General features: G+C 36.6%; 1 protein-coding gene and 1 long non-coding RNA gene across 3 annotated transcripts; one reads left to right on the top strand and one right to left on the bottom strand.

The window, feature by feature from the left end:
• Positions 1-166: 166 nt before the first annotated feature.
• LOC102695113 (interleukin-18 receptor accessory protein) lies at positions 167-23,020 on the bottom strand. 2 transcript variants are annotated; one of them, XM_006642916.3, is made up of 10 exons: positions 22,274-23,020; positions 19,871-20,126; positions 19,357-19,525; positions 18,900-19,065; positions 13,096-13,164; positions 12,218-12,344; positions 11,706-11,860; positions 6,296-6,436; positions 3,661-3,825; positions 167-2,431 (listed from the first exon to the last, which is right to left on the bottom strand). In XM_006642916.3, the coding sequence occupies exons 1-10, from the start codon at positions 22,500-22,502 to the stop codon at positions 2,061-2,063; spliced, it is 1,848 nt and encodes a 615-aa protein (XP_006642979.2). In that variant the 5' UTR covers positions 22,503-23,020; the 3' UTR covers positions 167-2,060. The 2 variants fall into 2 exon arrangements, with proteins under 2 accessions (XP_006642979.2, XP_015194515.1); XM_015339029.2 differs by having other exon boundaries at positions 19,871-20,042.
• On the top strand, positions 14,359-27,850 carry LOC138242133 (uncharacterized). The gene is made up of 2 exons (XR_011191382.1): positions 14,359-14,502; positions 26,846-27,850. It is a non-coding gene; the product is annotated as an uncharacterized lncRNA (long non-coding RNA).

Below are 27,850 nucleotides of genomic sequence, written 5' to 3'. Positions count from 1 at the left end.
TGAAGCACCCTGGCCTAGACATTTTTCTTAAGGCAGGGGTGTGCACTCTGGTCTAGAGCGATGGTGCTTTGCTAGATACTACTTCCTGAAACATCTTGAGAAACTACTGAAATGATTACTTGCATCACAAATTTTGCTTTTTACAGCAATCATGTGTGAGTCACAATTTTGTCTTAACACTGTTCCTTTATTCACATATACATTTCTTTACAAAGATTTAAATAATTACAGTATATACTATAGACAATAAATTGCTAATAAGACATTCAAATAGCTGCATCAGCATGTGTAAGCAGCAAAAGAAACAGTTAATTCTAAAAGTTCCTTCCATAGGTAAGGAAAAGAAACACATATCACATTTCCCCACTGCTCCCTGACCCTTCTTACCTATGCTGTCGTTTGTTCTCCTTTGCCTTATTTAGCTGCTACTTTGTCTCAATCACTCACACCTGAAGAAGGCTCCATAGCCAAAACATTGTGTTTCTTTTTTTGCCTTTAAGCATGAAATGAACTCTTACATGGTCAAACTGCTAATAATAAATAGCTATATTTTTTCCATAAGCAACAGTGAAATATATGTGCTCAAAGTGAAAGTACTGTTATTAACTGAGGTAAATGTATAATTTTACAGCCTTCACAATGTATTTCCCTGAAATTTGAAGTCATTTTTCATTTCTATTTTTTTATATGCAATTTTTAAAAATATATATAATACTGTATATATATATAACACAAAAAACAGTCCAACACAAAAATTCCAAGAGATGCCTTTCCTATATTAAATAAATATTAAACTCTACCCTTTATTTTTAATACAATTATATTCCCATACTCATTTCAGACTAACAGATGAAGTCTCAATTCCATAGCCGTTTGATTCATTTCTGGTGTCACAAATGGCAATCTTTAATTTTGTTTCACTGAGGGATGTTTTTAAATTTGTTAACTTATAATTGAATCTGTTTAGAAAGACAGGTGAAATAGAAATGACCTAAATTATAACTATCTTATTTTATATATGAAGTTTACAGAATTCAGCTGGATCAAAATGGAATGGAAATGGAATCTGTTCTGTCTCATCATGTTTTCTGAAATAAACACAAGCACTGCAACAAGCAGGTAATGGGAACACAGTACTGAAGCTTACACATAAACAGGTTTCTAATTGCCTGTCTGAATTCACCATTCTACAACTTTTGTTCAAATTATACTGAAACAAAAGGCTTCTGCAACAGACTATTATTTTGACTGTTTTCCTTCATATATTATGCTCTGTTCCTAAGTAATAACAAAGTACGTGGTGTTTAATAATTAGCAGTTAAATATCAATTCCAGTTATTTTGGTCAGCTGTCAGCTGACACATTTAATTCATTATTTGGGCTACAGGAAAGATAACCAAATCTCAATGTCAAACCTCATTATTTTCTGTGAAAACGTTCAGATCAATAAAATGTACCAGGCTTTACATTGTCTTTTTATGCTTTTCATTTGGTCTTTATAAAACATGGCATTATATCATAGATAAAATATACTTCATTTAACAAACAGATTAAACTATCTTTCTGAATCTTTCTGAAGGCTAGTTAATATGGAGGACAATTTAGAAGCTAAGAATATTCACTTTTTCTTTCTGTATTTTTGTAAAAAATGCTGTTGTTTTTTTGGGTGTATTCAGTATATGAGATGGGACTCCAAATGTACGTTTTCTTAGAGGCTGAATAAAAAAAAAATGATCAGTGAAAAAAATGAAGATGCTTCACATTTAACTTTGAGTATACTGAGTTTGATGAGGTACAGTACATATAAAATAATTCCTTCATTTTTCAAACTGTATATGTCTAGTGCTGCCAAAACCAGGCTTGGTAAAATTCTCTTTAATATTACTGACAGTTTTAGTTTCAAACAGGAGGTCAGATATTACTTTAGCTTTGAAACTGGAGGGGTGGAACAGACACTTGGCAAGCCATATTATACCTGAGTAACATACTGTAAATATGTGCCATCTGTCATACAGACGGCACCATGTAAACAAAAACGTCCTAACCCATCAATTTGTAGATCAGTACAGTTTACCTACTGTACGTGATGCATCATGGAGCTGGACACCTTTATGGGAAAAACTGATTTTTTTAACTGACATGGCTGACTTAAGATCCCTCCAAAATTTTGAATCGGAATGGAAGGACTCCACAGGGTTCCATTCTAATGCAGGAAAGACCTTGAGAGCCTTCCTGACAAGGGGTGGAAGAGTCTCTATTTCATGGAGAGACTTAAACTTAATAAAAATAACTTTGAATTGATTGTCCTTCAGCAAAGTTTTGAGTGCTGACTCCAGTTCAAAGAGGCAAGGGCTTAGGAAGTAAAATGGAGTTAAGATACAAATTGCTCTTCTACTTCTCTGGATACACGAAACTATGTCTTCGGTGTAGGCTGAAAAAAAAACCAAAAAACAATTAATTTTCTGTGTTGAACTGTTACACCTATAGAGTTCATGATGCCCAAATACACTATAATGAATTAATTTTAAAAAAACTAATTTGATTTGTGTTAAAATCAAACCTCAAATATATATATATATCAAAGTTTAAAATAAAAACATATTGTAAAAGGACATTGAAAAAATATATTTTTTTAAATAAAATATAATAAACTGTTAAAAAAAACCACTTGCTCCAAGGATTAAATGTACAGTACATTTCAGTCATGGCAATTATAAAACTTTTTCTCCTTTTCATTTACCACACTCTGATTTTCATTTAGTGGTTGTTCTCTTCATTTAAAGCAGAGTTTCTATCTCTATCTATCTTTTGCATGTTTACTTGTCCTTTTTCTTCTTTTTCTTTTGAAATGGTATCTGCACTCATTCCATTGGATTTTAAACTATCTTGCTTTAGGTATGTAAGGCTTAAAAAAATAGTTAAAATAGTTCTGGCTTTTGTTCCTCTGCAGCTGTTCTTGCCACATAATGATGTGCTGACATAGGTAGAAATTACATGTGATCTATGAACACTTATAGTCCTCCTTCATAATTGTGCCCATTTCTAAAATTTCAAACACTTTGTTTTTGAAAGATGTTTCATAATCTTTTAACAGAGTTAATGTTAACTATTGTCTAGTTAGAAAAGAGTCTAATCGAGTAAAGAATTCAAATAATACACAGTGTAAGCAAACAATCCTGTACGATTACATGTCATTATACTAGAATTGTCACCTCCTACAGTGATATACAGTACAACATCTACATAATAATTTTGGGGAATAGGAATCTTTCACTACTATCCAGGAAAGTAAAGATAAACAAGATAATCAAAAGATAAACAAGAGAAATGCTAGTTTACAAGATTATGCTTTTAAAAATAAAACACAGCCAATGGTGCCCAAAACCATCTGCAGCACATTTATCAGAACTGCATCCATAAATGGATTTAAGCCTCAACAATACACTCTGATCTTTTACCTACTTTTTTCATCTGTGGTGTCATGAGGCCCTTAAAACTGATTTGTGACCACCCATTTGCCCTCTAATTTAGGAGTTCAAAAAGCATAGAGTTCTGTCCTCTTTACATTGCCTTCTAATGCAAGCATCACTTTATGACCACCTCAGGTAACATTGTATCAAATGGTTTACTTCATATTGTTCGGATGTAACACTCTCTCACCTCCGCCTGGTAATACATCTCTCTCCAGAAGACACAGCCTGTATCCACACTGCTGCTCCAGAACCTCAGGAAGGTGGTGGAGGGCAAATGTTTCCTCGGTCACACCAATTGCTTCTTCAGAGGAAGAGTTGCTTGCAAATGATACAAAGGCATCATATTCTTTTCCTGTTGCAAGATAATAATTAAAACATATGTACATAAACAAAAACTATATTGTCAAAGTACTAAACTATGATTAAAACCATCCATACATTTGTGTAGTGCTGTAAATATTGTATACAGAAGGTACTGTTGGGACAGATAAATGACAAATATAGTATCATAATGGAAGTGTTGATTGTTAATGTGTTTAAAAGTATGATTCTAAAATCAGGAGTATTATCAGTTGTGGCACATCAATTATATTTTCATATTCCTACCAATCTGTATGTACTGTATAACCTGCTAGTAAATAAACTTCTGTAGTGGGTTAACTTTTCTGTCAGAATTTTAAGGTGTTTCTTCTCATAATTAATCCTGTGGCACTTTTTAACCTATTCAATGATCGCCTCCTAAAAATAAAAGCTCTTCAAAACTTAATGCAAGCACAAGGAAATTTGACAAAACAGTTGTTGTTATTTGAAAATAATTTGACCTGTTGAATTTAACTGTTCTATTACAGGTATATAACTCCTTAGAAATAACACCAGTTTGTGCCCTGTAAAATTATGTAAAGAAGTTAAAAATTTGATGCTTTGGCAGAAAACAGATGACACTGTGAAAGTCTAATGTGAATATATGCAGAAGCACATCTGATCCATGATTTGCTCATGCATTTCGCGCACAAGTTTAATGTTTAAAAAGTTTAACACACTGTTTACAGTGAACATTTATACATTCATAGTTTAATACATATTTACCATTGCTATCAAGGTTATAGTCTTGTCTGGATTTTACAGTTTATATTTTGAGCCTATAATAGGCTTAATAAGTTCAGGAGTGAAACATGTACCACAAGATTCAGGTGTAAATTCAGGAAAAGTGAATTTTAAACTAAGAACTGGATTCATTTCTTTACACATACTGTTGTAGGAGTGTTGAACAAGTTATTCATTCATTTAGTCAAAAAAAAAACATCTGGATTGGATTTTATGATCCTTCATCTACTAGAAACCAAACAAACTAGATAGATAAAATGCAAATAAAAAAAATGAATAAACCTATTACTTGTTCCTTTACTCTAGTATTGTTTTTCTAGAGATTCCTAGGACACAACTGTTCAAAAATGAACATTCAAAAGTATGTTGTGAATCCATAATTTAAGAAAATTAAGTATAGTGCTTGTTTTGTATACAGTAATCTTGGAGATTATTAACTTCTTCACTGGATTAAAAGAAATCCTCTAATTTATTTTGTTTTTACTTTAACTCTGGATGATGAATGCATTTATAATCATATATTGTAACCCAATTTCCTCCTAACCTGTTACGTACCATATCAGCTCTTTAAAAAAATCATGCTACTGCCATGAGAATCTCTAAGTATTGGTTTAAGAATTCTAAAAAGTAATCACAAATTTACATTGGAACTCTTTAAAAATAGTTAGACTATTTGGTTTCAGTTCTGTTTAGTTATAGATAGCCCAAAGCACAATAAATCCTTATCACCCTTGTAGAGCAAAACCACCATAAATGTTACCACTGTAGTTCATTGCTAGGTTTTTTAGTAAGTTTTACAGGTTTAACCACAGCTCTTGTTTTTGACTGGCTGTCCCAGTTGTGGTCAAAAGAGTTTAATTGTACTACATTGTATTTCTTTCATGTACAGTTGGGGCACATGTTTTTTTTTAAACTAGACTGATAAAATTACACAAAGCTGGGAAAAGCCCTGAAAAAAATAGATGCATTTTTTATCACATGACTACTGTACATGCCCTATGTAGTTTTCTCCACACACAGCTATCAAATCAATATCATTGCACAAGTGAATATATAAGATAAAGTGACTTGCAAAGTATTCACCCCTTTCAATTATGTCTTATTTTGTTGAATTACAAACCATTTATACACTTTCTTATAAAAATAATATTTAAAAAAATATTTAAAAAAATAAATTTATATTTAGATTATACATTTTCTCAGCCAAACTCTGTAGCTCATCAAAGTCATCATTGGCCTTACAGTGGTATCCCTAATTCTCCTTACCAAGCAGCTCAGCAGGTTTCCAAAGACATTGAAATGACTATGAGGGTCATCAGGAGATGACCACCAGGAGAATGGAATAGAGGACTAATCACTGAGCCATTCCTTTATTTTAAAAAATGAGGGAACATGAACACATGCAATCTGATATTATCCCCTCCTTATGGTTTTATAGCTATGATGATCCCACGCCTGTAATGCTGGGATCTCTGATTGTTATTTAACATATAATTAAGGCAAACATAAAACAATAATGATTTCTTGAACAGTAATACTATTGCTAAGAAATATTACTAGTTACACATAGTTTCAAGTACTGTTTGAAAATTGCTTGTTTTTCAAATAATAAACATTTACATCTTCATGCTGCTGGTGTGAAGATGTATATAAAACAATGACAAATGCTAGATTTCTACAACACCAATCCTACATAAAGCACATTAAAACACACTTACCTCCTCTTGCTTCATTAAATGTAAAGTAGTTTCTGTATATAAGAAGTATTTCAATCCAATAATAATACACCACAACACTGAACACAGAGATGGTGACAACTGTCACAATAGGTCCAATTATTATGTACAAAAGTCCAGGAACTGTAAAGAAGAAAATCCATAGATGAAGTTTAAATACCATGTATATATTTACAAAACTTAAAAAATGAATGGACAGGTATTATTTATATGAATACGAATAAAGCTACTTTTCAGCATAGCTTCCTCCTTTTGGCAACATGCAAAAAGGAATGCATTCAGGAAATCTATTAACACCATTCTGGTTGAAATTTTCAAACCAAGAGATATTTAAGAGGGCCAAAAGATAAAACCAGGAGATTAAACAAGATCCACAGAGAGATGGTATACGACTGCTTAAAGTTAAATTTTGTTATTGCAAGAGATTTACCACAGTTATTCCAAGGACACCAAGTGCTTCTTATTTCTAAGGGCCAAGGTTTGTGTTTTCATCCTCCCACATTCCAACAATATCCTGTCTAGGTTAATTGAAATGTCTTTGAAATGTCACCCTAGTGTGTATTGTAATTGAATGGCCATCTTATCCAATTAGCATTGTGCCTTGCATCTATTTTCTGCCAGGTTAGGCTCAGGCTTGCCATGACCTTGTTTTGGACTAAGCGGTTAATAGAAATTGTTGGATGGATGGAATACATATTCACTGCTCCTGTACAGTATGTTATTTCTGCCCTACTATGAAGCTGTGGCGGCGTGTGCTGCTGTAGTGGACAAGAGCCTCCTCTCTCCTGCCTGCCCAGCACTGGTTGCTGAGTAGACAAAATACTTGCAGCACCTAATAATGTGAAATAATTCTTTCTCAAGTGTTGCGGGTTATTTAAGCCCAGTTCGATTACTCCACAGAAATCTGGCATTGTGTTGTCAGTCCCTCTCGGATCACTAGCCAACGGTTTATCAGTGGGGTTCTGCTTGCTTTCCTCCACTTTTCCATCTGCTCCTGTTTTTCTGCCTGCCTTTCCTGTTGCTTGCCAATATCCTGATCCACACGGACTCCTCTTGGGGAACACACACTTTGCTGTGCTTTCCTCCACTGATCCAGCCTGCTGTAAACTACAGACACCCAATTCTTGGGAAGTTTAGCAGTACCACGTGTGGCTGTGGGTTTGGTGTGCTGGCTTCCTGGTGTCAGCACGCACATTTCTGTTGTCCTGGCACTCACGTCTCACTGGAATTGTCCCGCAGTGGGCATTAGATGGTCTTAGTTCCCTGGTGCCACATGACACTGCATTTTCCCTGCAGTGGACGTGGCACTTCCATCTTTGGTGTGTGCTTTGGTGGTGAGGATTGTTGCTGTACCGGCCTCGGAGTCCACATGGGCTGTGACAGCTCAGCCCTGTACCTGGAAGCTCTGTAGAGCTGCGAGCTCCGGTAGTCCTCCCCTACCTGCACTCAAACCCTGTTTCCAGCCCTGTCTACAGCCCCTGACCAGAGTCTTCCACTAGACTCTGTTTAACCCTGCCAGCCAATCTGACACTTGTCCTGTCCTGCCCCTGTCCTGGGGCTCCACAATGGACCTGGTCCTCATTGAGCACATTGATCGGTCCAGTCCCTAGCAAGTTTCCCTAGTCCACCCTGACAGCCTGTGCTTGGCCTGGTCTCTGGAGGAGACCCCCTCATGAAAAGCATTCGGTTCCTTGCACGTCTCTTGGTGGACTACACCAAGCCTTGTACTGCCCGGCTGTAGGTGAAGACTGACCAACACTACTCTATAATCGGTAACACAATATAGTTTACATTAGTACAGTTGTTGTCATTTTCTGTCACGACCACCAGGCAGTCAAGACCAAATCGTAAGCGAGCTAATCAGCCCCAGCAGCGGGTGATTATTAACAAACGCCGCCCCACGAGTTAAACCACCTGCGCACACTCACTGTGCGGTGCGCACTGCTATTTAAACCATCTTCACCTGCTTCCCACTGCTTGGTACTGAGTCTACTCCTTGAGAGCTCTACCTGGCGTTTTTCCCCGTACCTCGTTTATTCTGGATTCCCCTGCTGCCTTTTCGACTTTGCACCACGCCTCTCGCCTCGGACTATCTGCTACCGGAGAACTTCCTGGATTACGACTTGCCTTTTGGCCTTTGACTACGACCTTGCCTCTCGTTTTGGTTTGTTCGCCTGCCTCATCTATCACCCGTGCCTGCGTCTGCTCTGGATCCGTGTATCTTCCCACCAGGGATTCCTAACAGAATACCGAGCCAAAAGATGGATCCCGCGGACGCACAAGCTTTTTGCTCACTTTTCAATCGCCATTCCCAAGCTCTCACCCAGCTTCAAGCTTCGCTTCACATTCTCTCCAATCACGTTGCTAGCCTTCCGCCCTCCCCTGTCCCTTCGCCTCCAGCACAGACCACTGCTCCAATCCCTGTAACCCCGCCCACCTCTCCCGTAGCCTCACCGTTTGTTCTCCCGGAAAGATATGACGGCAACACCGCGGGCTGTAGGGGTTTTATTGCGCAATGCTCCTTGACTTTCCAGTTGCATCCTGAGCATTTTTTTTCTCCCCGGGAGCAGATCGGTTTCGCCCTTTCCTTGCTCACTGGCAAGGCTCTGGACTGGGCAGCTGTGTTGCTTGCTAGGGGAGACTTTCAGTTTGCTGATTTCCAGCTTTTTGCTGACCAGCTCCAGGCACGTTTTTCTCCAGTCAACCCGGACCTGACTCATCTCCGGCTCGCCTCGCTTTGTCAGGGTGATGGATCTCTGAATGATTATGTGGCTGACTTCCAAGCCCTCGCCACAGAGTCTGACTGGAACCCTGAAGCCCTGATTTGCCTTTTTTATAAGGGTCTCTCTGAAGATCTAAAGGACCACCTGGTGCTCTCGCCACTTCACAACCGCTCTCTCGAATCAGCAATCGCTCAGGTGGTTGAACTGGAGACCCGCATTCGGCTGCGGAGGGCAGAGAGTCATGATGGAAGCAGTCCTGGCCGTCCTGAAGGTACTACCCCCACGGTGCCCACTCGGCATCATGCACCCCTTTCCTCGGAGGAAAAGGAAAGGCGCCGTCGGGAGGGACTGTGTCTCTATTGCTCTGCACCTGATCACCTTCTCCCTGCTTGTCCCTTGAGACCCCCTTATCCCTCTCGAACCCTTCCGCAGCCTACTGTTAGAGTCAGTAGTACTGTTTTTTCTCAAAACTCATCAGGCCCTTTATTCCCAGCTGAAATTTCTTGGGCTGACGCACAACTTCCCCTTTTGGTTTTTGTTGACTCAGGGGCAGCGGGGAACTTTATAGACGTCACTTTTGCTAAGAAGTGGGATATTCCCCTGGCTCCGGTCTCACCCCCGATCTGTATTCAAGCTCTGGATGGATCCCCCATTGCACCTGGACGGATTACATGGCAGACCGTCCCTCTCTCTAACAGTTGGTGCTACTCATGTTGAGGAAATTTCACTCCTTCTCCTGGACTCCCCTGCCTACCCGGTAATCCTAGGTCTTCCCTGGCTCAAGAAGCACGATCCCCACATCTCCTGGGACAAGAACGAGCTCATTGCCTGGAGCCACTCTTGTCATGTAAACTGTTGTTGTCAGCCGGTTAAGGTTGCTGCTGCAGTAACCTCTATGGAGGAGCACTCTACCATCCCGCCCCAATACAGGCATCTGAAACAAGCCTTTGATAAGCGGAAGGCTCTTTCGCTTCCACCTCACCGTACCTGTGACTGTGCTATAGAGTTGCTCCCGGGAACCCTTCCACCCAAAGGACGGATCTACACTCTCACTCAGGCAGAGAATCAGGCTTTGCAAGACTATATTAAGGAGGCTCTGGAGTCAGGATTCATTCGTCCCTCCTCTTCTCCAGCCTGTGCGGGTTTTTTCTTTATTGGGAAGAAGGACGGCTCCTTGCGGCCGTGTATTGATTACAGAGGACTGAACTCCATTACGGTTAAACATCGTTACCCCCTGCCTTTAATTCCAGCCGCTTTGGAGTCCGTACGGGGAGCCTCCATCTTCTCGAAGTTAGATCTACGAGGGGTTTACAACCTAATCAGGATACGTGAAGGGGATGAGTGGAAGACGGCCTTTATGACCACCCATGGACATTATGAATATCAGGTGATGCCTTTTGGTCTTGTTAATGCCCCGGCTGTCTTCCAGTCATTCATGAATGACATCTTTAGGGACATTATTGGGAATTTTGTTTTGGTTTACCTGGATGATATCCTCATCTTTTCTGCCAACCCTAGGGATCATGTCCACCACGTCCAGGAGGTCCTGACTAGACTCATTAATAACAAACTCTATGCCAAGCTTGAGAAGTGCGTTTTCCACACCTCTAAAATTCACTTTCTGGGTTACATCATTTCCTCATTTGGTGTAGAGATGGACTCTGCTAAGGTGGCGGCCATCAATGACTGGCCAGCCCCTCGTAACTTAAAGCAAATTCAACGTTTTCTAGGTTTTGCCAACTTTTATAGGTACTCGGTACTGAGTCTACTCCTTGAGAGCTCTACCTGGCGTTTTTCCCCGTACCTCGTTTATTCTGGATTTTGGATTCCCCTTCTGCCTTTTCGACTTTGCACCACGCCTCTCGCCTCGGACTATCTGCTACCGGAGAACTTCCTGGATTACGACTTGCCTTTCGCCTTTGACTACGACCTTGCCTCTCGTTTTGGTTTGTTCGCCTGCCTCATCTATCACCCGTGCCTGCGTCTGCTCTGGATCCGTGTATCTTCCCACCAGGGATTCCTAACATTTTTCTGAAGCACCTAATAAATATGAATTAATGAAATATTTCATTTATAAAATAAATTAAAATATATTATTAAAAATTAAAGTTGTCTAATGCTTGAAAATACCAACAGAGGTTTTGAGTAAGTTATTGATACTCTTAACTTACATAAACTGTATAAGATGTTTTTTGTTTAGAACATTTTAGTGAGCAGCATACTTTGTATTTTTCAAAAGTCTGAAGGCAGTAATAAAATAAAAAATGAAATGGAAATAAAATATGTTTTGTACTCTAATTATTTTGACAAATTAGGACCTAAAGCACTATTAACACTTCAGATATCAGACTTCAGAATAGGATACACCTTTAAGGCAGGCATTACTAATTTACATATTTAAGGAAAGCATTACTAATTTAAACAATTTATTGGGTGCTAGTAAATACCTATGCCTTATTAGTAAATTATTGTAACGCATATGGCCACCATTGGTTGTGAGAGCAATTATGTACCCAATAATCTTCTATGTAGGAGTTTATCAATAACTTGTTAGGTACTAGTACAGTATATAATTCATACACATATACCTGTCTCCAATTCTCAAGTGTTTATGACACCAATAGGCAGGACAATATTATTCCTTTATAGTTTGTAGTGATTCTGGTTACCTTCTGGTTTCTTCTTTAGCTTCAATATGCTGGTTTCATTGCCTTTAGAGTTCTGTGCAAAACATATGAATGTGGCCTCAAGATGTTGCTCAGTCACTTCCTTCAGCTGAGCACTCTGAATAATTATTTCTTCACCTATGGTCTGTTCCACAGTTCTGTGAAATCGCCACAAAAGTTTAAATAAATGAATACAGATTTAATTGAATACCCAATTAATTAAAGTTCTTGGATTTATTGTAAAACTGAGGTCTTCTGTGTTTCAGACACTTTTTCTGACAAATAATAGAATATTGATTCTATGTCTAATTTTTTACCTTGCTCTTTTTAAGTTGGTTTGTTGGTGTGTTTGAGGTTTATTATATTGAAAAAAGAATTTCATAAACTTTCTGAACTAATAGCATAACATTTTCTGTGTATGTATGCAGACATGTAATATAAAATTATTTTTTATTACTTCCAAAAGTATATGAGAAATAAGTATGGTAACTCATTGTAGCAGCATCATCACTTACCGTGGCCTGTCCATTTCAAGTAAAATACTTGTGGAATTTTCATTGTAATGCATCATCCATTTAATCACTGGAGTGAAGTTTCTTTCAAAGCCAAATTGCACTTTGCAATGAAGAGTAAATGGTTTCCCTGTTATAATAATAAACAAAGTCATTTCAGGAGGCAGTTTTAACATTATTTTATTCAAATAATTTTAGGAATTACCAATTAACTAACAATTCAGAAGAACCAAAAACTATCCAACCTGACTGATTTACTACCACAACACCTGTACCTCTCCACCCAAGAACAGATGAAGAAATTACACACAAGATTTTCTGAAGCACAATATATTAAAGCATTCACATTTCACAGTGAGTACTGTAAGCACAGCCTGAAGAGCTCACATGATTCGACAAACATCTGAAGCATTTAATCTTGGAATAAAAGTATTTAGAAAAGTCATTCGGCACCTGGGATTTTTATACATTGAGTTTTCAATTACAGGAGATGATGCAGAATGTAAATGTGTTCAAAAGACCTCTGTAAATGTAAATGTGTTCAAAGTCTTCACTTTGTAAATAAATACTTCCTGTAGACAAAGTCCAAACTAGCCCACCTGTTCAGACATTGAGATTACAATTTATAGTTCTCATGCTCCAATTATTGGAAAATTAAAAACTGTACATTGTTTTAGAATCATTAGATTATGTTTAAATTATGGTGTTATAAAACTAGATTATGAATATTAAGTATTAAGTCTTTTTACAAATGTTAACTGTATACTGTTAAGCAAACTGATTCAACTTGAATTGAACTGAGAGTTAATAATTATGCAGTTATTTAAAAAAAACTGTTATACCAATAATATGCAATGATAACAAACCTAATTCCTACCTACCTAATTCCACTTCAACAGTCATGCTTCTGTAAGGATTAAGAATCTGTGGCGGTCTCTCTGTATCCTTTTCTGCAAAATTGACACCATTTTTTTTTTAAACTAACATTGAGAGTTGAATATGTAGACCTTTATTTTTAATAGCAAATAGAATATTGTTAGTGGTGCAAAGCTGTAAATAATGAAAGATGTAAGAAGGGTAATGGAAGAGTAGCACTTCTTCATTATGCAAGACATCAAGACATCTCAAGCCAGAGATTTTACATGACAGATGAATAAAAACATGGCATTAGTCATCACCATTTGGTTTTCATGAAATGTTTACCAGAACACAACTATTGTCACAACATAATTATCATGACAAGTTTGGGAATAGTATATTTTACTGAATGCAAGTTCTTCCAATACATTTTAATAATCTGAATAAAACTGCAATGTAGTAATTCCCTGCAATAACCCACCAGTTAATGTTTTTTTGAACAATTAGAACTGAGTTAATTTTCACCTATTGCTATTATTTGGGCTTCATTTTGGCTTTTGCACCAGCACTGCTCATATGCTGTGTTGTGTGCACATTTCACACAATTGATTGTATTTAAGTTTTGCTTATAACAATGTGTAGACTCCCTTGCTACAATATAGAACCTATAAACCTATGAAATGTGATCATTTTACTTGTACAGTACCTTCTAAATAATTGCATGTTTTTTTCTTGTTACTTTTGTAAGTATTCTTGGATAAAGACATCAGCAATAACAAATAAAATACCTTAATATGAAACAGATATTCTCTGAAAAAAACATTTTGTATTTATTGTATTTTTTTAAATGAGTCACATACATTAACTCAATAAATAGTTATATAAATAGAAGAATAGAATAGAATAGAAGATCACTTCCATCAGTTTTGTTGTACTTTCCCAGTTAATTACAGATTATGAGGAAATGTGGCAGAAGTTTCTCACAAACATTACCAAATAACAGCACAAGCAGCTGCAACAACAAAAGCAGAAGCTTGTGCAAGTGAAGTTGCCATTATTTTGCAACGTCATGCTGATTCAGTGCCCCTACACATTTAAGAATGTAGGTAAATAAGAATTGCTGGTCAAGTGTTTTTTGTTGCTGTTCTGTATACTGTTTGTGTGTTTTAATTCTAGAAAATTAACAATGACAACAAATAAACTCAAGGTGCAGTTCTTCCAAATTAATATGTATTCTTTCATTTTCATCTTTTACACACAATAAATACCAAAGGAAGTAACTGGTTTCCGTTTCATGTCTTTTAGGTTTATATTAATTTCAGTTCTATTTTATCCCTCACATGAATATGCTTGTTTAGCTTCAAGAGCAAATTTCATTTCTCCTGAAACGAAATCGGGGAAAAATGCAAGATTGCGGATTGCTAAAACAGGTAAGCCCCACGCTATTTTTGAACAACCTTATTTACCATTGGCAAAAGAGCTGACACGTATTATGTGTGGAGAAAAAGCTGCTCAACAGCACGAACTGCTGCCACCTCTGAAAGACACAGTCACTTATAGAATTGTTGAAATGGCGGATTATATCAAAAGTACGCTGATAGAGAGCGTTAAGATGAGCAGATGCTTTTCACTGCAATTAGATGAGTAGTCGATTTGGCCAATTTGCTCGTGTACGTTCGATACGACTTTGAGGGTACGGTATAGAGGACTTTCTGTTCTGTAAACCGCTACCAACAGGAACTACAGGAAAGCACATATTTCAACTTCTGAATGAATTTATCGAAGAGAATGGCATCGACTGGATAAAATGCATCAGTGTTTGTACAGATGGTGCTAGAGCAATAACAAGCCGTCACATCGGTGTAGTTGCACGAATTAGAGAGGTTGCTCCAGAAATGAATGGACGCATTGCAACATCCACCGTGAGACCTTTGCCGTCAAGAAAATGCCTGACGGTTTAAAATCTGTTAGTCTCTGTTGTGAAATGTATTAAGGCTCGAAACACGAATTCACATCTGCTTTGCTCGACTAAACAGGCTCACCCCTCTCACTGAAATGGTGCTTTTTTATTGTTTATTTTTATTTGTTGTTGTTCCTGTTTTTTTTCTGTAAAGCGCTTTGAGAAGCCAATTTGAAGGCGTTATATCAAATAAAGTTTATTATTATAATATTTATTATATGTGTGTGAGTGAGTGTGTGTGCCCACACGTGCACTCATGTTGGTCATTGAGATTTTCTGGGGCTCCTATGAGAAGATGACTTGTAGGTGGTACTTGGATGCTTTTTCTGTTTCAATGGATGTTTTGTACCAAAACCTATGCAAATCTTTGAACATGCACCTATGCCTTTAATATTTGATCATTTCTATTACCTTTCAAGTTTAATACATTGGGTCCTTGTTAAGAGGTCTGTCTAGAAGAAGTAGCTGAAAATCCCTGTTTATTAGTTTTCTTCAAGTTTTGAAAAAAGTCATGATGTCTGTCTGTGCCTCAGGTTAGACCAGTTAAGTTGAAATAAAACTACAAACATTATTTAACTGATTCTTATTCGACCATCTATTATATACTGTATTTATTGTTGCCATACCACTGCATTCTTTATCCCCATGTTACTCATGCTATTGCTGAGATACACCATCATGATTGACCAAACAACCTCCTATCTAGAACCTGTCAGATTAACGTAACCAATGTACCAAAGGCCACTTAGTCTTTATTTTATTATAGTGTTTTTAGTACCGCCATTTTTGTTCTACATTTCTATTTATGTTATCTATTTGTGTTTGGTTGTCTGTCTGAATATTTTTTTCCCATGTTAGTATATTTTTTCCCATGTCTTATATAAGATTTATATAAGAAATTGTTTCATTGTATACAGTATGCATTCTGTTAACTTATGTCTATTTTCTATTATATTATTGTAATTTTGGATAATACTAAAGGTTTGAAAATTATACTGTACTGTACATTCAAACATTGGGAGCTTACTTCCAAAAATACTTTGGTGGAAAGTCATAAGACTAATGTCATGACTCTTTCAGGGACATAGTCTAGTAGTAGTAAAATCTCAGCAACTCTCAGCAACCCTGGGGATGAAGCGATGGTAGTATCCCACCCAACCCCCAAAATGTTCACACTTGCTCCTTCTTTTGGGGCTTAGGCTAGTTCTTTATAGCTGCCATTTTATTCAGAAGGGGTTGTACCAGACCCCCTCCAACTAGATACCCCAAGTATTTAATGGTTGTAAAGGCCATGTGACTCTTATTTGGATTTATCAATAATCCTGCGTCTCCTATATTGTCCATTACAGGCTTACAATGCTCCAGATGTGATTCCCTGCCCTCGCTAAAAATAATTACGTCATCAAAATACGCAGGGTATATGAAATGTGAGCTCTCAGGATTCTGTTTGCAGGAATACCGTGTAAACCAAAAGGAAGCACAGTATAATGATTCAGGTGGGTAGCTGCGGAGCTCCTACAGAGGATACCCCAGCACTGTGATTGACAGGGCCCTTGCCTGAGCCAAAAACACCCCCCGGACCATCAACCCGAAACGAAACTCCCACCGTAACAACCGCATTCCTTTGGTCTCTCCAAGCCCATTGTTTCTCATTTCACCTCTGACGGCCACGACCACTCTAATCTCTCCATCTGTGTTCTCAAAGACGGTTTTCCGAACTCATACATCAGAAAGACTACCGAAACCAAAATTATTCTGCAGCTAGGATCACACATTCTCCCTTCTCTTTACGACAGACTACTGTTCTTTTAAATTTTCTCTATTCATTGGAAGTTTCATTTCACACCTCTCTACACCCATTCTGACTTCACACCTCTTGATTGGCCTCTCTTTCTGTCCCCTGCTCCCGCCTCTCACTCCTCCTCCCTCCCAGCCTTTGTTCTCCCGCTAAATTTCTTTTGCCTACTGCCTTGTCTCTCTCACACCTGAAGAAGGCTCCACGGCCGAAACGTTGTGTTCTCTTTCTTCTTTTTTTCAGCATGGAATAAACTCTACTGTTTACTCTTTTTTTTTTCTTTAGACATTTCTTCAAAAGATATCTGCCAATACCCCTTGGTTAAATCTAAGTGGTAAGGTATTTTGCTTACTCTGCTTCTCAATAAGCTCATCCACATGGGGCAGCGGGTATGAGTAGAATTTCAACATGCAATTCAATTTCTGAAAGTCATTTGCCATGTCCTGTCAAGTTTTGTGATTAACACAATGGGACTAGATCAAGGGCTGCAGCTTTTCTCAATTATTTAATTATCTCTCTCTTCTTGGCCGAGGAGACTCCATACAGTATTTCTCTGGCTACTACACCAATAATGATAAGAATTTAATTTCTATGTACCAAGTCCGATCATGAAGGACACTAAACAGAGTTGCATGTAGGTCTACAGTTTGCTCATTGTGTATACAAAAAATAACCACTAGTGTACCGGGCACTTCCTATTTCCTTTCTTTCCATATACTGTATTTAGTAAGTCCCACAGACAACAAGAGATAAATAACTTTTCTAATACCACTGGATAGTGAGTGGTGTAGTCCACAATAACTAAAATGTACTCATGCTATGATATCCCCCTCTTTTTATTGACTGTCCACAAAGCTCATATTGGTCATCCACAAAACGATACACATCTGCAACCTCATCTGACTTTGCATTTTTTTTAGGATTTTCCCTTGCAATAGATCAGAAAACCCTGGAAAACCTCTCCCTTTAATCATGGAGTTTGTTAACTAGTGCACGACTACAGCCAGTACATTATAAGAATGGTGATGTGCACAGGTGCAGTTGCAATGGCAAAATATCTTACATCTCTGCGTACCCATGTGATTCCTTATCTCAAGATAGATGGGATTTGTTTTTGATCTATTACTGCAAAAGTAAATAAGGTTAAATCACTACCCAAGTTGACAAGTCTGCATCACCATACCATTAACCTTCGCTGTAGTCTCAAATACTGCAGTTATTGGGTTAACATGCACCTCTACCTCCAGGTGTGCTGTGAGATCCCATGCATGAGTAACACTACAAGTAATGGATACAGTATGTGACCCTATTTTCCACAGGCATAATGCCAATATTCTGTTTCTTGTGCACTCCTTCTTATAAATCCTGAAGGATATATCTTAATCTTGCCGGAGGTTTCTCTACCCTCCTTGTTTTAACCTCCACACTAACCTTTTTTAACCTCATTGCCTGCCCATGGTGGCTCTACCTTCTTTCCACCTCCTAACCTGTTACAATTGTCACGCCCCACACTCTCCCTCACAAACGACGCTACATTTCCGGAACCTCTGCTTCCCAATCTCATCCCTCATTGAACCCATCACATTCTCACATGCATTATATTCCTCAAATTCTCACTCCCTAACCAATCATCCAATCACACCCCTTTCCTTTCAGTATTTAAACCCCCTTCGCACACCTTCCCATTCTCACTATTGAGAAGCCTTTTATAGTATTCTCCAGTGTGCATTTCTAAACCTTTTGACTGATCTCCCGTTATGAATCTTCTGCTTCCGCCTCTTGACCTCGCCTTCTGGATTTTGCCTTTTGAATTGTTTTTGAATATCTCTTGTTACCGGACCCTCTGCCTCCCTTATCGACCCAGCCTTTGGATTTTGTCTTTTGGATTGTCCCTTTGCTACTCTGTGTCCTGTGGGATTCCGGTCACGCATAAGGATCCTCCTATTCCACGTATAGGTTCCCTGACAACAATGACTTTTCTTGATCTGAAAGACTGTTTTTGCTGTTTAAAACTGAGCAGAAGAGAAGGGTGAAAAAGTTGACAGAAATTCTGCAAAAATAACAGCCCTTACGGATGACTTTGGTTTTCACTACCCTTCGCACTGTCCAATTAATTTTGTCAACATAATCATAGTCACAGGTGAAGTTGGCACTGTCCTCTATGTAGATGGTGTATAAGACAAGCTTGTCTTGTTCAATTCTCATCCCTCTGTTTTTATTCATGGCAGATTTTGCATTCTGAAAAATGCAGAATACAAATATTATTAAAAGCAAGCCACACTTAAACAGTCTTAATAATAATAATAACAAAATAACTTTTAAATAATATATTTTTTAAATTAAGTCCTTTTTTATTACCATGTATGTTCATGTGTTAATGTTTGTTGTATGGCTAGAAATTAGTGCTTACCTGTTCTCTTCACTATAGGTAAACTAATAATAATAATTGTAATCATCCTGTTCCTCCTATTGCTATGGCTATGTATTTGTTTTCCATGAAGTTTACAGGATATGTCAATTGTTGCTTACCTTATACCATCTGATAGACACATTTGTTGGTGTAATGTAACAGCTCACTCCAGGGCATTTTATCTCTTCACCTCTGCCCATCAGCAAAAACTTTCTGTTTTCTCCATAATCTTGGCAGATAGTTTCATTTCTCTGTTTCACCTCCAAGAAGAAGAAGAATCTGTGCTCTCTGTAGTTCAGCATCAAAAATATATTTAGTTTGCATTACATTTTATTTTTTCTGGCATTTACTTTTACAAATATATTATAGAATTGCTTTTAGTTTTTAAAAATCTAACTTTTTATTTACTTTAGATCACAAGGTAAAAATATTAAAGTGAAACAATGTACTGTAGGTAATGGATGTTTAGTCATTTGTTTTATTTAACCTCTTTTGTATAGTAAATATTAATTATGATATTGTATATTATTTACTATGAATGAAAAGAGTCATTTTGTGCAAGTACCATTTATCTTTTGATATAAAAATGCACAACTAAACAATGGAATGTTTGAAGTGCATTCTGTGACCTACCTTGATTTACAAGAATATATGCCAGAATGTCTGTCTTCTATGTCTGTAAACCACAGGGAATTTCCCTCCTTTATAATGTTATTCTTTCCATTGATGATGTGCTGAGCATCACTTCCATTCTGAGGGTATTTGAACCAATGAACATCTTTTTCCGAATTGTTGTATAGAAAGCCTTGATAAGGTGAATCACATTGCATTACAAATGGCTCTCCAGCTAAAGCTTTATATCCATATGCTTTGAAGCCAGTAGAAAGACCTGCCAATGACATTTACCATAGCTGTAAGTTTTACAAAAGTGGACAAATCCAGAATTATGGACATCTCTAATAACATTTTTATATTCTGAATTGTATATTTTGAACATTTTTAAATCCCTGATTTTTTTTAATCTAGCAACATAATCAATATACTGTAAAATTACCTTATAATAATAAGCAGTAATTTGATATGTGAACAACTAAACAATTTGAACAACTGATATGTTGTTCCAAAATTTGGGGATGCTCTAATAATTTAAACAACTTTTGTATAACAATTTCACATACTTAGCACTATAGAAAGGGCCATATAATGTATCAAGTGTTAATTTTTAATTCTATCTTTTTAATAGCACCATAATTGTTTGATAAATCTAGATTAAATATATACTTGGCAAGATCAAGTAATGTATATATAGTAAAAGTATTTTCATAGGTAGGTAGGACCCCTTTTCAGGCCATAAAGGCCCATGGGGGAATGGGGGGCAAGGACTAACATTTTTCTTGACCATCCAACACTGGAAGTGGAGGTGATGTAGGCTAGCCTATTACCCATGGAAGGATTAACCTCCGGTACTCATTTTGAAAGCAGGCTGAGTGGACCTGGGAGCCATTTGGAAGGAATTAGAGCTAGCTACATCACTTGCCTCTACCTAGGATTGAACCTAGGACCTTCCAGTCAGGAGACAGACTACATTGCAGTCTGAGCTACCATGGCTAAAAAAAAGCACTTTTATACCACTGTTTAATATAACAGGTTGAAATGTTATTTATTTCATTAATGAACAACAAACATATTTTGGAGCCTATCCTGGCAAGCAACATGTGTAAAGCAGGATACACCCTGGATGGGACGCCAGTCTATTACAGGGCTCACACAAACACACACACTTCATTCACATCAGGGCCAATTTTCCTAGAACCCATTTATCCTACCACTATGTTTTTGGACTTGTCTGTGGGAGAAAACCAGAGCACCCACAGGAAACCCACTCAAACAAAGGAAGAACAGACAAACTCCATGCAAATAGCACCCCAGGAATTGAACCCAGGGCTCCAATGTTGCACGGCAACAATGCTATCCAATTTGCCACTGTTCTAAAATGTAGTCATATTCAGTTTAATAACTATAGGACTAAATGAAGTATTCATTAAAAAAATCTTTTAAAGTATTGACAATGGTATCCCAGTGTATTTCTTTGAAACCTTTGAAACAAAGGAAAAGTGCATTAAAAACTGAAAACTTCTTGACATTAAAGGTTGTGGGATTCTGGAAGAAGCTGATAGCCTTTTTCCATTAAGAAATGGCTGATCAATATCCTGATTAAGTAACCAAACATAGTAAATGGGCAAAATGGCCTCCTACTGTTTGTAATATTATTTCATATTCATATGTGGACAGGACATGTTCTATTATTCTAACATTATATTGTGTAATATTTTATTTACTCTGAAGTAATATCACATTTTTATACATTCTTATTTGTGTTTGTGCCATCTGTTGTGAGCATGAATTGATAAATTAATGTAAATAAAAGTTTAACCTAAAAGAAATAAATGAAATTTATCAATTTATTCCAACTGTATTTCTTTTAATGGACACATGACATGATAACTCAAAAGTTAATTCACTATGAAATACTAAATGTTTAAGGTGGTTTGGGTTATTAAGTGCACAGCGATATGTGACCTACAGTTCAAGATTCTATTAAAGTTTCTAGCAATAGTCTTGCCTTGAATGGACGACAAAATGTAATTTTTTATTTGATACCATACTAATTACCTACCTACCAAGTGACCTAGCAACACCAAAGCCTAAGCCTTTCTTGTGTTCAACAGTTTGCGAAGATATTTCTTCTTTTATTGGTATACACATGTTCCCAAACCATTTTCCTTTCTACTTCTACTTTACTGAAACCCATTTCACTAATGATTAGTACCAACAAATCAGTTTTACTAACATATTTAATCTATATCTATCCATGGTTACATGTTTTTTTGAAGAAATGTCATTTTGGGGTTAACGTTTTTTAATTGTCGATAGGAAGACACTGATAATCAATTTGTACTGACAGAACATTTTACAAATGCACTCAGAGAAAGCCAGTATGTCTCAATAATATACTGTAAATAATAAGGAAATTACCTTGGGATGAAATTCCTTGGAATGAGGTAAAAAATTGCTGAAAAATAAGTAACGTTATTAAAATGCTTTGCAGGGCCTTGCTCAATCCTTTACACATTTTCTTCAGTTTGCAGCTGTTTTCTATTAACCTGAGAGAATTCCTCCCCAAATACTGTAGTACGTACACCAAAGTTTTCTGCAAAACAAATGTTAGGCAAGGTACTACAGGTATAATTAAAAATGAATACATATAAATAAAAATTTAAAAATTAAAATGTATCCAGGCATCCGGAAGTTTAAGTCATTTGGGGCTTCTAATTTAGTCTTAAATAAACCCTAAAAAAAACTGTTCCATTTCCTTTCAAGAACATGATCATCTGTCATTGTTTCTTCCATCCTTGATTCTCAGAATGTACGTTGATCTCGTGAAATCCTGTGTTTTTGTTGGAATGAATACAATGATACAATAGGAAGGAAGAAAGCTTTCCAGGGCCTTCCTGATACAGTCACAATAAAAAACTTTTTGAAGACTCCTTTGTGAGTTGTACCATTCTGATTTTTCAAAGTCTGACATTTTCTATACTAACAATGTCTCTTGAGTCCCTCAAATCTACAGAACAAAGTCTGCCATTTTTTGTAATTTGAAAGCTTAACAAATCACAAATTGAAAAATAAAAAATAATAATGTTGGCAAAGTTTCTTAGTGAGCAGTGTGTAGAGAACGCAGTCCAAAAGTGTACCAGAGTTTTCGGTCTCAGTTTCACAACACACGCTTCCTGAGGTGTGGCAATGAGATTAAGTTTCCTCTTGTTGTCATAAAAACTGAATGCAGTGTAACATACATGTCTTGCTTGAACACTTTCTTTTTAGACTTTATTGGTCTGTCAGATCCATGTATGATAGAAATGACACAATTTCAAGCTAGATATGTAGGCTATTTGAGGTGTTTTACTATAAGTTAACTCATTCATGTTCTCAGTAAATGGGGGTATTGTGAACTCAACCTTTAGCCCTTCGGTTTGCAGTCAATCTCCCAGTGACAGTGGTAGAATTAGCGAGCAGAGCAAAGGAGCTTTTCAGAGCTCTAGTTATTCGCTGATTTTGAAGTAACATACTGTAGGTTTTGTTTATCTTTATGTATTGCTAAGAATGTTCCCTTTTATACCTTTCAATGTTGAAATACATTATCTTTATGAAATGTGTGCTTCATGTTCTTGTTTATAAGTTATTATGTGTTCTTCAACACTGGTTAATAAAAGTCTTCTAGTTATATAATTAATTTATTTAATTGTTCTAAATAGTAAGATAAGTTTGAAGTGGGAGCTGATATCATAGGAGTATACGTGCACATCGTAGTCTGGGGGGCTCTTTTTTGAAATCTTGTCTAGGGACCCCAAAAAATTAGGGCTGGCCCTGGCAATAGTGAAAGGTACAAGCAAGTGAGCAAGAAGTTTGATAGCCATAGGCACAGTACAGTAGGCATGCTTTGATCTCCTCTCCAACTTTTACAACAACATTCAAAGAACCAAATCAACTATCATCTTAATAAATTCGAATGTTTAATTTAGATTTATAAAATTTAATCATTTTGTGTGTTATTATACTGTATTTGGTTAATTTTTAAATCATTGTGACTTCTTTATATACAATCTATCATTGTCATATTTTGGCAGTATTTGTTTACTGTTCATTGTTTTGAATGCAGCATTTAATAATAATAATAAGAAGAAGAAGAAGAAAAATCAACAAATCAATCAATCAATCAATCTAGGTGTCGGCTATAAAATCCATAACATCTGTATTTCATTTCTTATTGCACTATTCAAGACCCTACTCAGAAAACATAAATAATGTTACATTTTGTACTGTTACACTTTTTTTTACCTTTTTTTTGTGGTACTTGGCAGCAGACCAGATTCCGGTCTCTAACATTTCAGTTTCCATCTTTTGAGAAACTGTCCTTTGAGCACAAATGCATGTTAGAACAGAAACTGAGACATTATAATCTTTACTCATTCATGTAAAGGTATTAGTTATTTTATTTTCATTTAGTAGCCTTACAGATAGGCATTTTATCAATAGTTTCTACATATTTTATCTTAGTTTTTGAATTTTGCATTTGCATGACTGCAATTGCAAAATGAATCAGTTGTAATTAACACTTTTAGCATTTTTACTAATAAATGAATGACTGATAAGAGAAGTACATTTTTGGAGTGGATTCTAAAGTAATGCACTGCAGTCATGTAGTTACAGCATTTGAAATAAATATGGAAACTGAGGAGAAAGTGGATATGTAATGAAAAGTATATTAGCTAAGAGCACAAACATAAGCACAATTCATTAGTGCAGAAGATAACCAAAAACAAATAAATATACCGGATTGTTCAGCATATGGATATATATAGCTATATATATATAGCTTTACATCTTGTTTTCAATGCTTCTTTTTCCAAATAGATTTTCACTTTGTTCGTTGCATGTATGTCATTATTGTCATGTTGAAAAATTAATCTCAACATGACAATAATAAACCAGTGAGATAAGGGGAATAGCATGGTGAAATCTATATCTATTGACAGTCAGGATACATTATTTTGTGTAAGTCCCTGGCATCACAGTTGTGTTCAAATGTGCAGTTGTATGCAGATCCAGTCCATGACTTAATACAGTTGTTATATACTGACAGCTGTACTACTTTCCAGTTTGACAGCTGAACAAATTGTGATTATTGATTATTGATAAATAGCATATGCTTGGTTTTGTTTATAAAAACACTTTTTACTTGTCATAATTAGCCCTGAGTCACTGATGAATCTTGATAAGTGTGAAACACTTGCCCATAGCTACTAATTTTTATAATTAAAAGTGCAATTTCATTAATTGCATTAATCAAAAGAAGAATTAAAAATTTGGATGATTCTGCCTCCAAGTGTTGTGAAAGTGTGACAACTACATTTATTAACATTCAGTCATCTAACAGATAAAAAAAGACAGCAGCCCACAAGAGACAGCTCTGAAAATCTCCTACATAGAGTAATTTCATCTAAAAGCTAAATATTCAATAGTGCAGTTTTAATAAATGCTTGGAATGTTCCATTTGTTTCAAACAATTAAATATTGAAAAATAAATTATTTCAAATTAATTATGGACCATTACTTACATTTCTGTTAAGTTTAACTGTCAACATAATTCTCCCTGTCTCCATGAGAATTTATCTATGGCACTTTTTGCTTCCTAGAGCCTTCCTGTAATAATAAACTGAGTATTCACTGTTACCACACATAGTACATGCTGTCACAACACTGAGGTTTAAGCTGTTAGAACACCACTTGGTTTCCCCAGTTTGGCCTCACATTTTACACACAGTAATTTTGGTGTAGTCTTTAACATGTTACCACATTTTGATGTCAAAAGCTACAGTAAATTCAGCACAGAGGAGATGACTCAGCCTTGTGACTAATATAGATTAATATTCAAGCTTATAGTACCGTCAGCCTCAGTGTCACCCTTTTTCAAAAGTATATTACTTCATATGCTCAAATTACTCATTTTAATTTTTTACCTCTGAAATTTCTTATTTTTAAAAAGAATTATATGAAAGCACATTTTCTTAGCAGACAATATGTATTATTGTGTCAGTACATATCATTGATTTTGTAAGCATGATGTCACATATCATTGACATCATGCTTACATATCATTGATTTTTGTGACATATTCTAATTTGAATCACCCGTGAAGAAAAAAAAACCCACTGATTTAGTTTTAGCATCAAAGCAAGCAAAAAATGTGCTTCATATATTCAATATTTTAAATAAAAATTCCATACCAGATATGCTCATATAAAATGTTTTATAGAAGACAAACAGATGAATATATACATCGTACATATGGGTGGATAAATAGGTTGATTAAAACAGGCTCAACTGTTTTAAATCCTCATAAGAGGCAAAACGTGTTTAAGCACCCAAGTACTTTAAATTTAAGATAATTTTAAGTGTTTTTCTTAGATAAGGGTTGTTTAAGAGGAAACAGAATTTCCTATGAAAAATGGGATCATGCAGCAGCCTCCCTGGTACAGTACATCAATCCCCAAACTGAATGCAAGAGTGACCATCATGGAGGCAGATTGTAATTATTCTGTCTTGTAGTGAATCTTCACTAGTGCACCCATAAGGCCAATAAACTAATACACTTGCCTAATAAAATGATCAACCAGGAGAGAGAGAGCAATCCTTCAGCTAGGGAATCTAGGTTCATCCTATTGAAACCCTGGGTGCAGTTTTTTCACAGCTTTTTTCACTGCTTCACTTTTACTGTCCCATCTAACACCTTCAGAAAAGTGTCAGATCTTTCTGAGCCAGTAGTACAGGACTAAATACTAGAACTAGAAACTCCTTTAACTTCCAGTCCAAAGTCCTGTATTAGGAATCTTTTGAAATTCAGGAACTGAAATGCATTTATGAGACTCTTAATATTATTATTTAAGAAATTCATTTTTAACAAATTACCCTTCAGGTAAATGTGACTGGATTAACACTAGTCTCTTGAAAAAGAAATGAAATTTATTTTGTTTTATCTTCCAACAGGACAGACTGTCACGATTGTAGTCCCTCCTCCTTAAGGGCACTCCGGCTCTTCCTTTTTTGTATTATTCCCCGCACCTGCCCCTTGTTCCAGTCTCCTTCCTGTCCCTTTAAAAGCCAGACACAGTTGCCAATCATGGCTCTGCATCTGATTTCCACATCGTGCGAGCTCAGGACCTGGTTGCTCCTGGCTCCATTATGGTTTTAGCCTCCTGCTCCTGCTCCTGCTCCCGCTCCTGCTGGTCCCGACCCGTCACCTGTTTTTAGTCCCTTGTTTCTGATGGATTACCCGGCCATGGACTCTTGCTTGTTTTTTGGATTCTCCCCCGGGCTTATTCGTTGGATTGTTTGCCTCGGCCACACCTCCCCGGATCACCAGCACTGCATGGACACGCCCCCCCCGTTTTCATCACCATATTCTTGTATGACTTTTTCCCCAGTGTTTCCTCACTATTTCGGATTGTGTCGTCCGCATAGGGTCTGGAAAGAACTGTTCGTTCCACAGTCATCTTCAGTAATGTCTCTATAGCTGTTGAAAACCAGATGCCCAGTAGTTACTCAAGGTGTGTCCCCTGAAGAGTAAGTTGTGCCTAAATTAATGACTCAAAAAACAGATCTGCACTTGTATGCTTTTGTATACCTCTGCCACCCCCTGCAGCAATCCAAAAATACCATATAAGTGCTTATAAACATACTTATAAACGCACACACATTGAGCAGCAATGTGGAACAGATGTCTTGTATAATTTTTTAATATATACTGTATATATAATTGTTATAAATTGTGAAATGTGATCTGTTTCTATTGCTTTATAGTACCCAGTATGCTGACCTAATTTAGGAAGCCATTAGATGTTCCACAGGAAATGGTTTTGCAGGTTTTACCAGAAAGCTGAATGTTTTGAGAGGTACCAATAATAGCATGTGTGTATGTGAAATGTACACTTAAACAAGATAGCAAGTGTCATGGAAACTTTTATGGTTAGAATAAAGGAGCCACAGAAAGTA

Source organism: Lepisosteus oculatus, chromosome 13 (assembly GCF_040954835.1).
Source record: "Lepisosteus oculatus isolate fLepOcu1 chromosome 13, fLepOcu1.hap2, whole genome shotgun sequence".
In the NCBI taxonomy this organism is placed as follows: Eukaryota; Metazoa; Chordata; class Actinopteri; order Semionotiformes; family Lepisosteidae; genus Lepisosteus; species Lepisosteus oculatus.
Note: the sequence above shows the minus strand (reverse complement) of the source record. Positions and strands in the feature narration are given on the sequence as shown.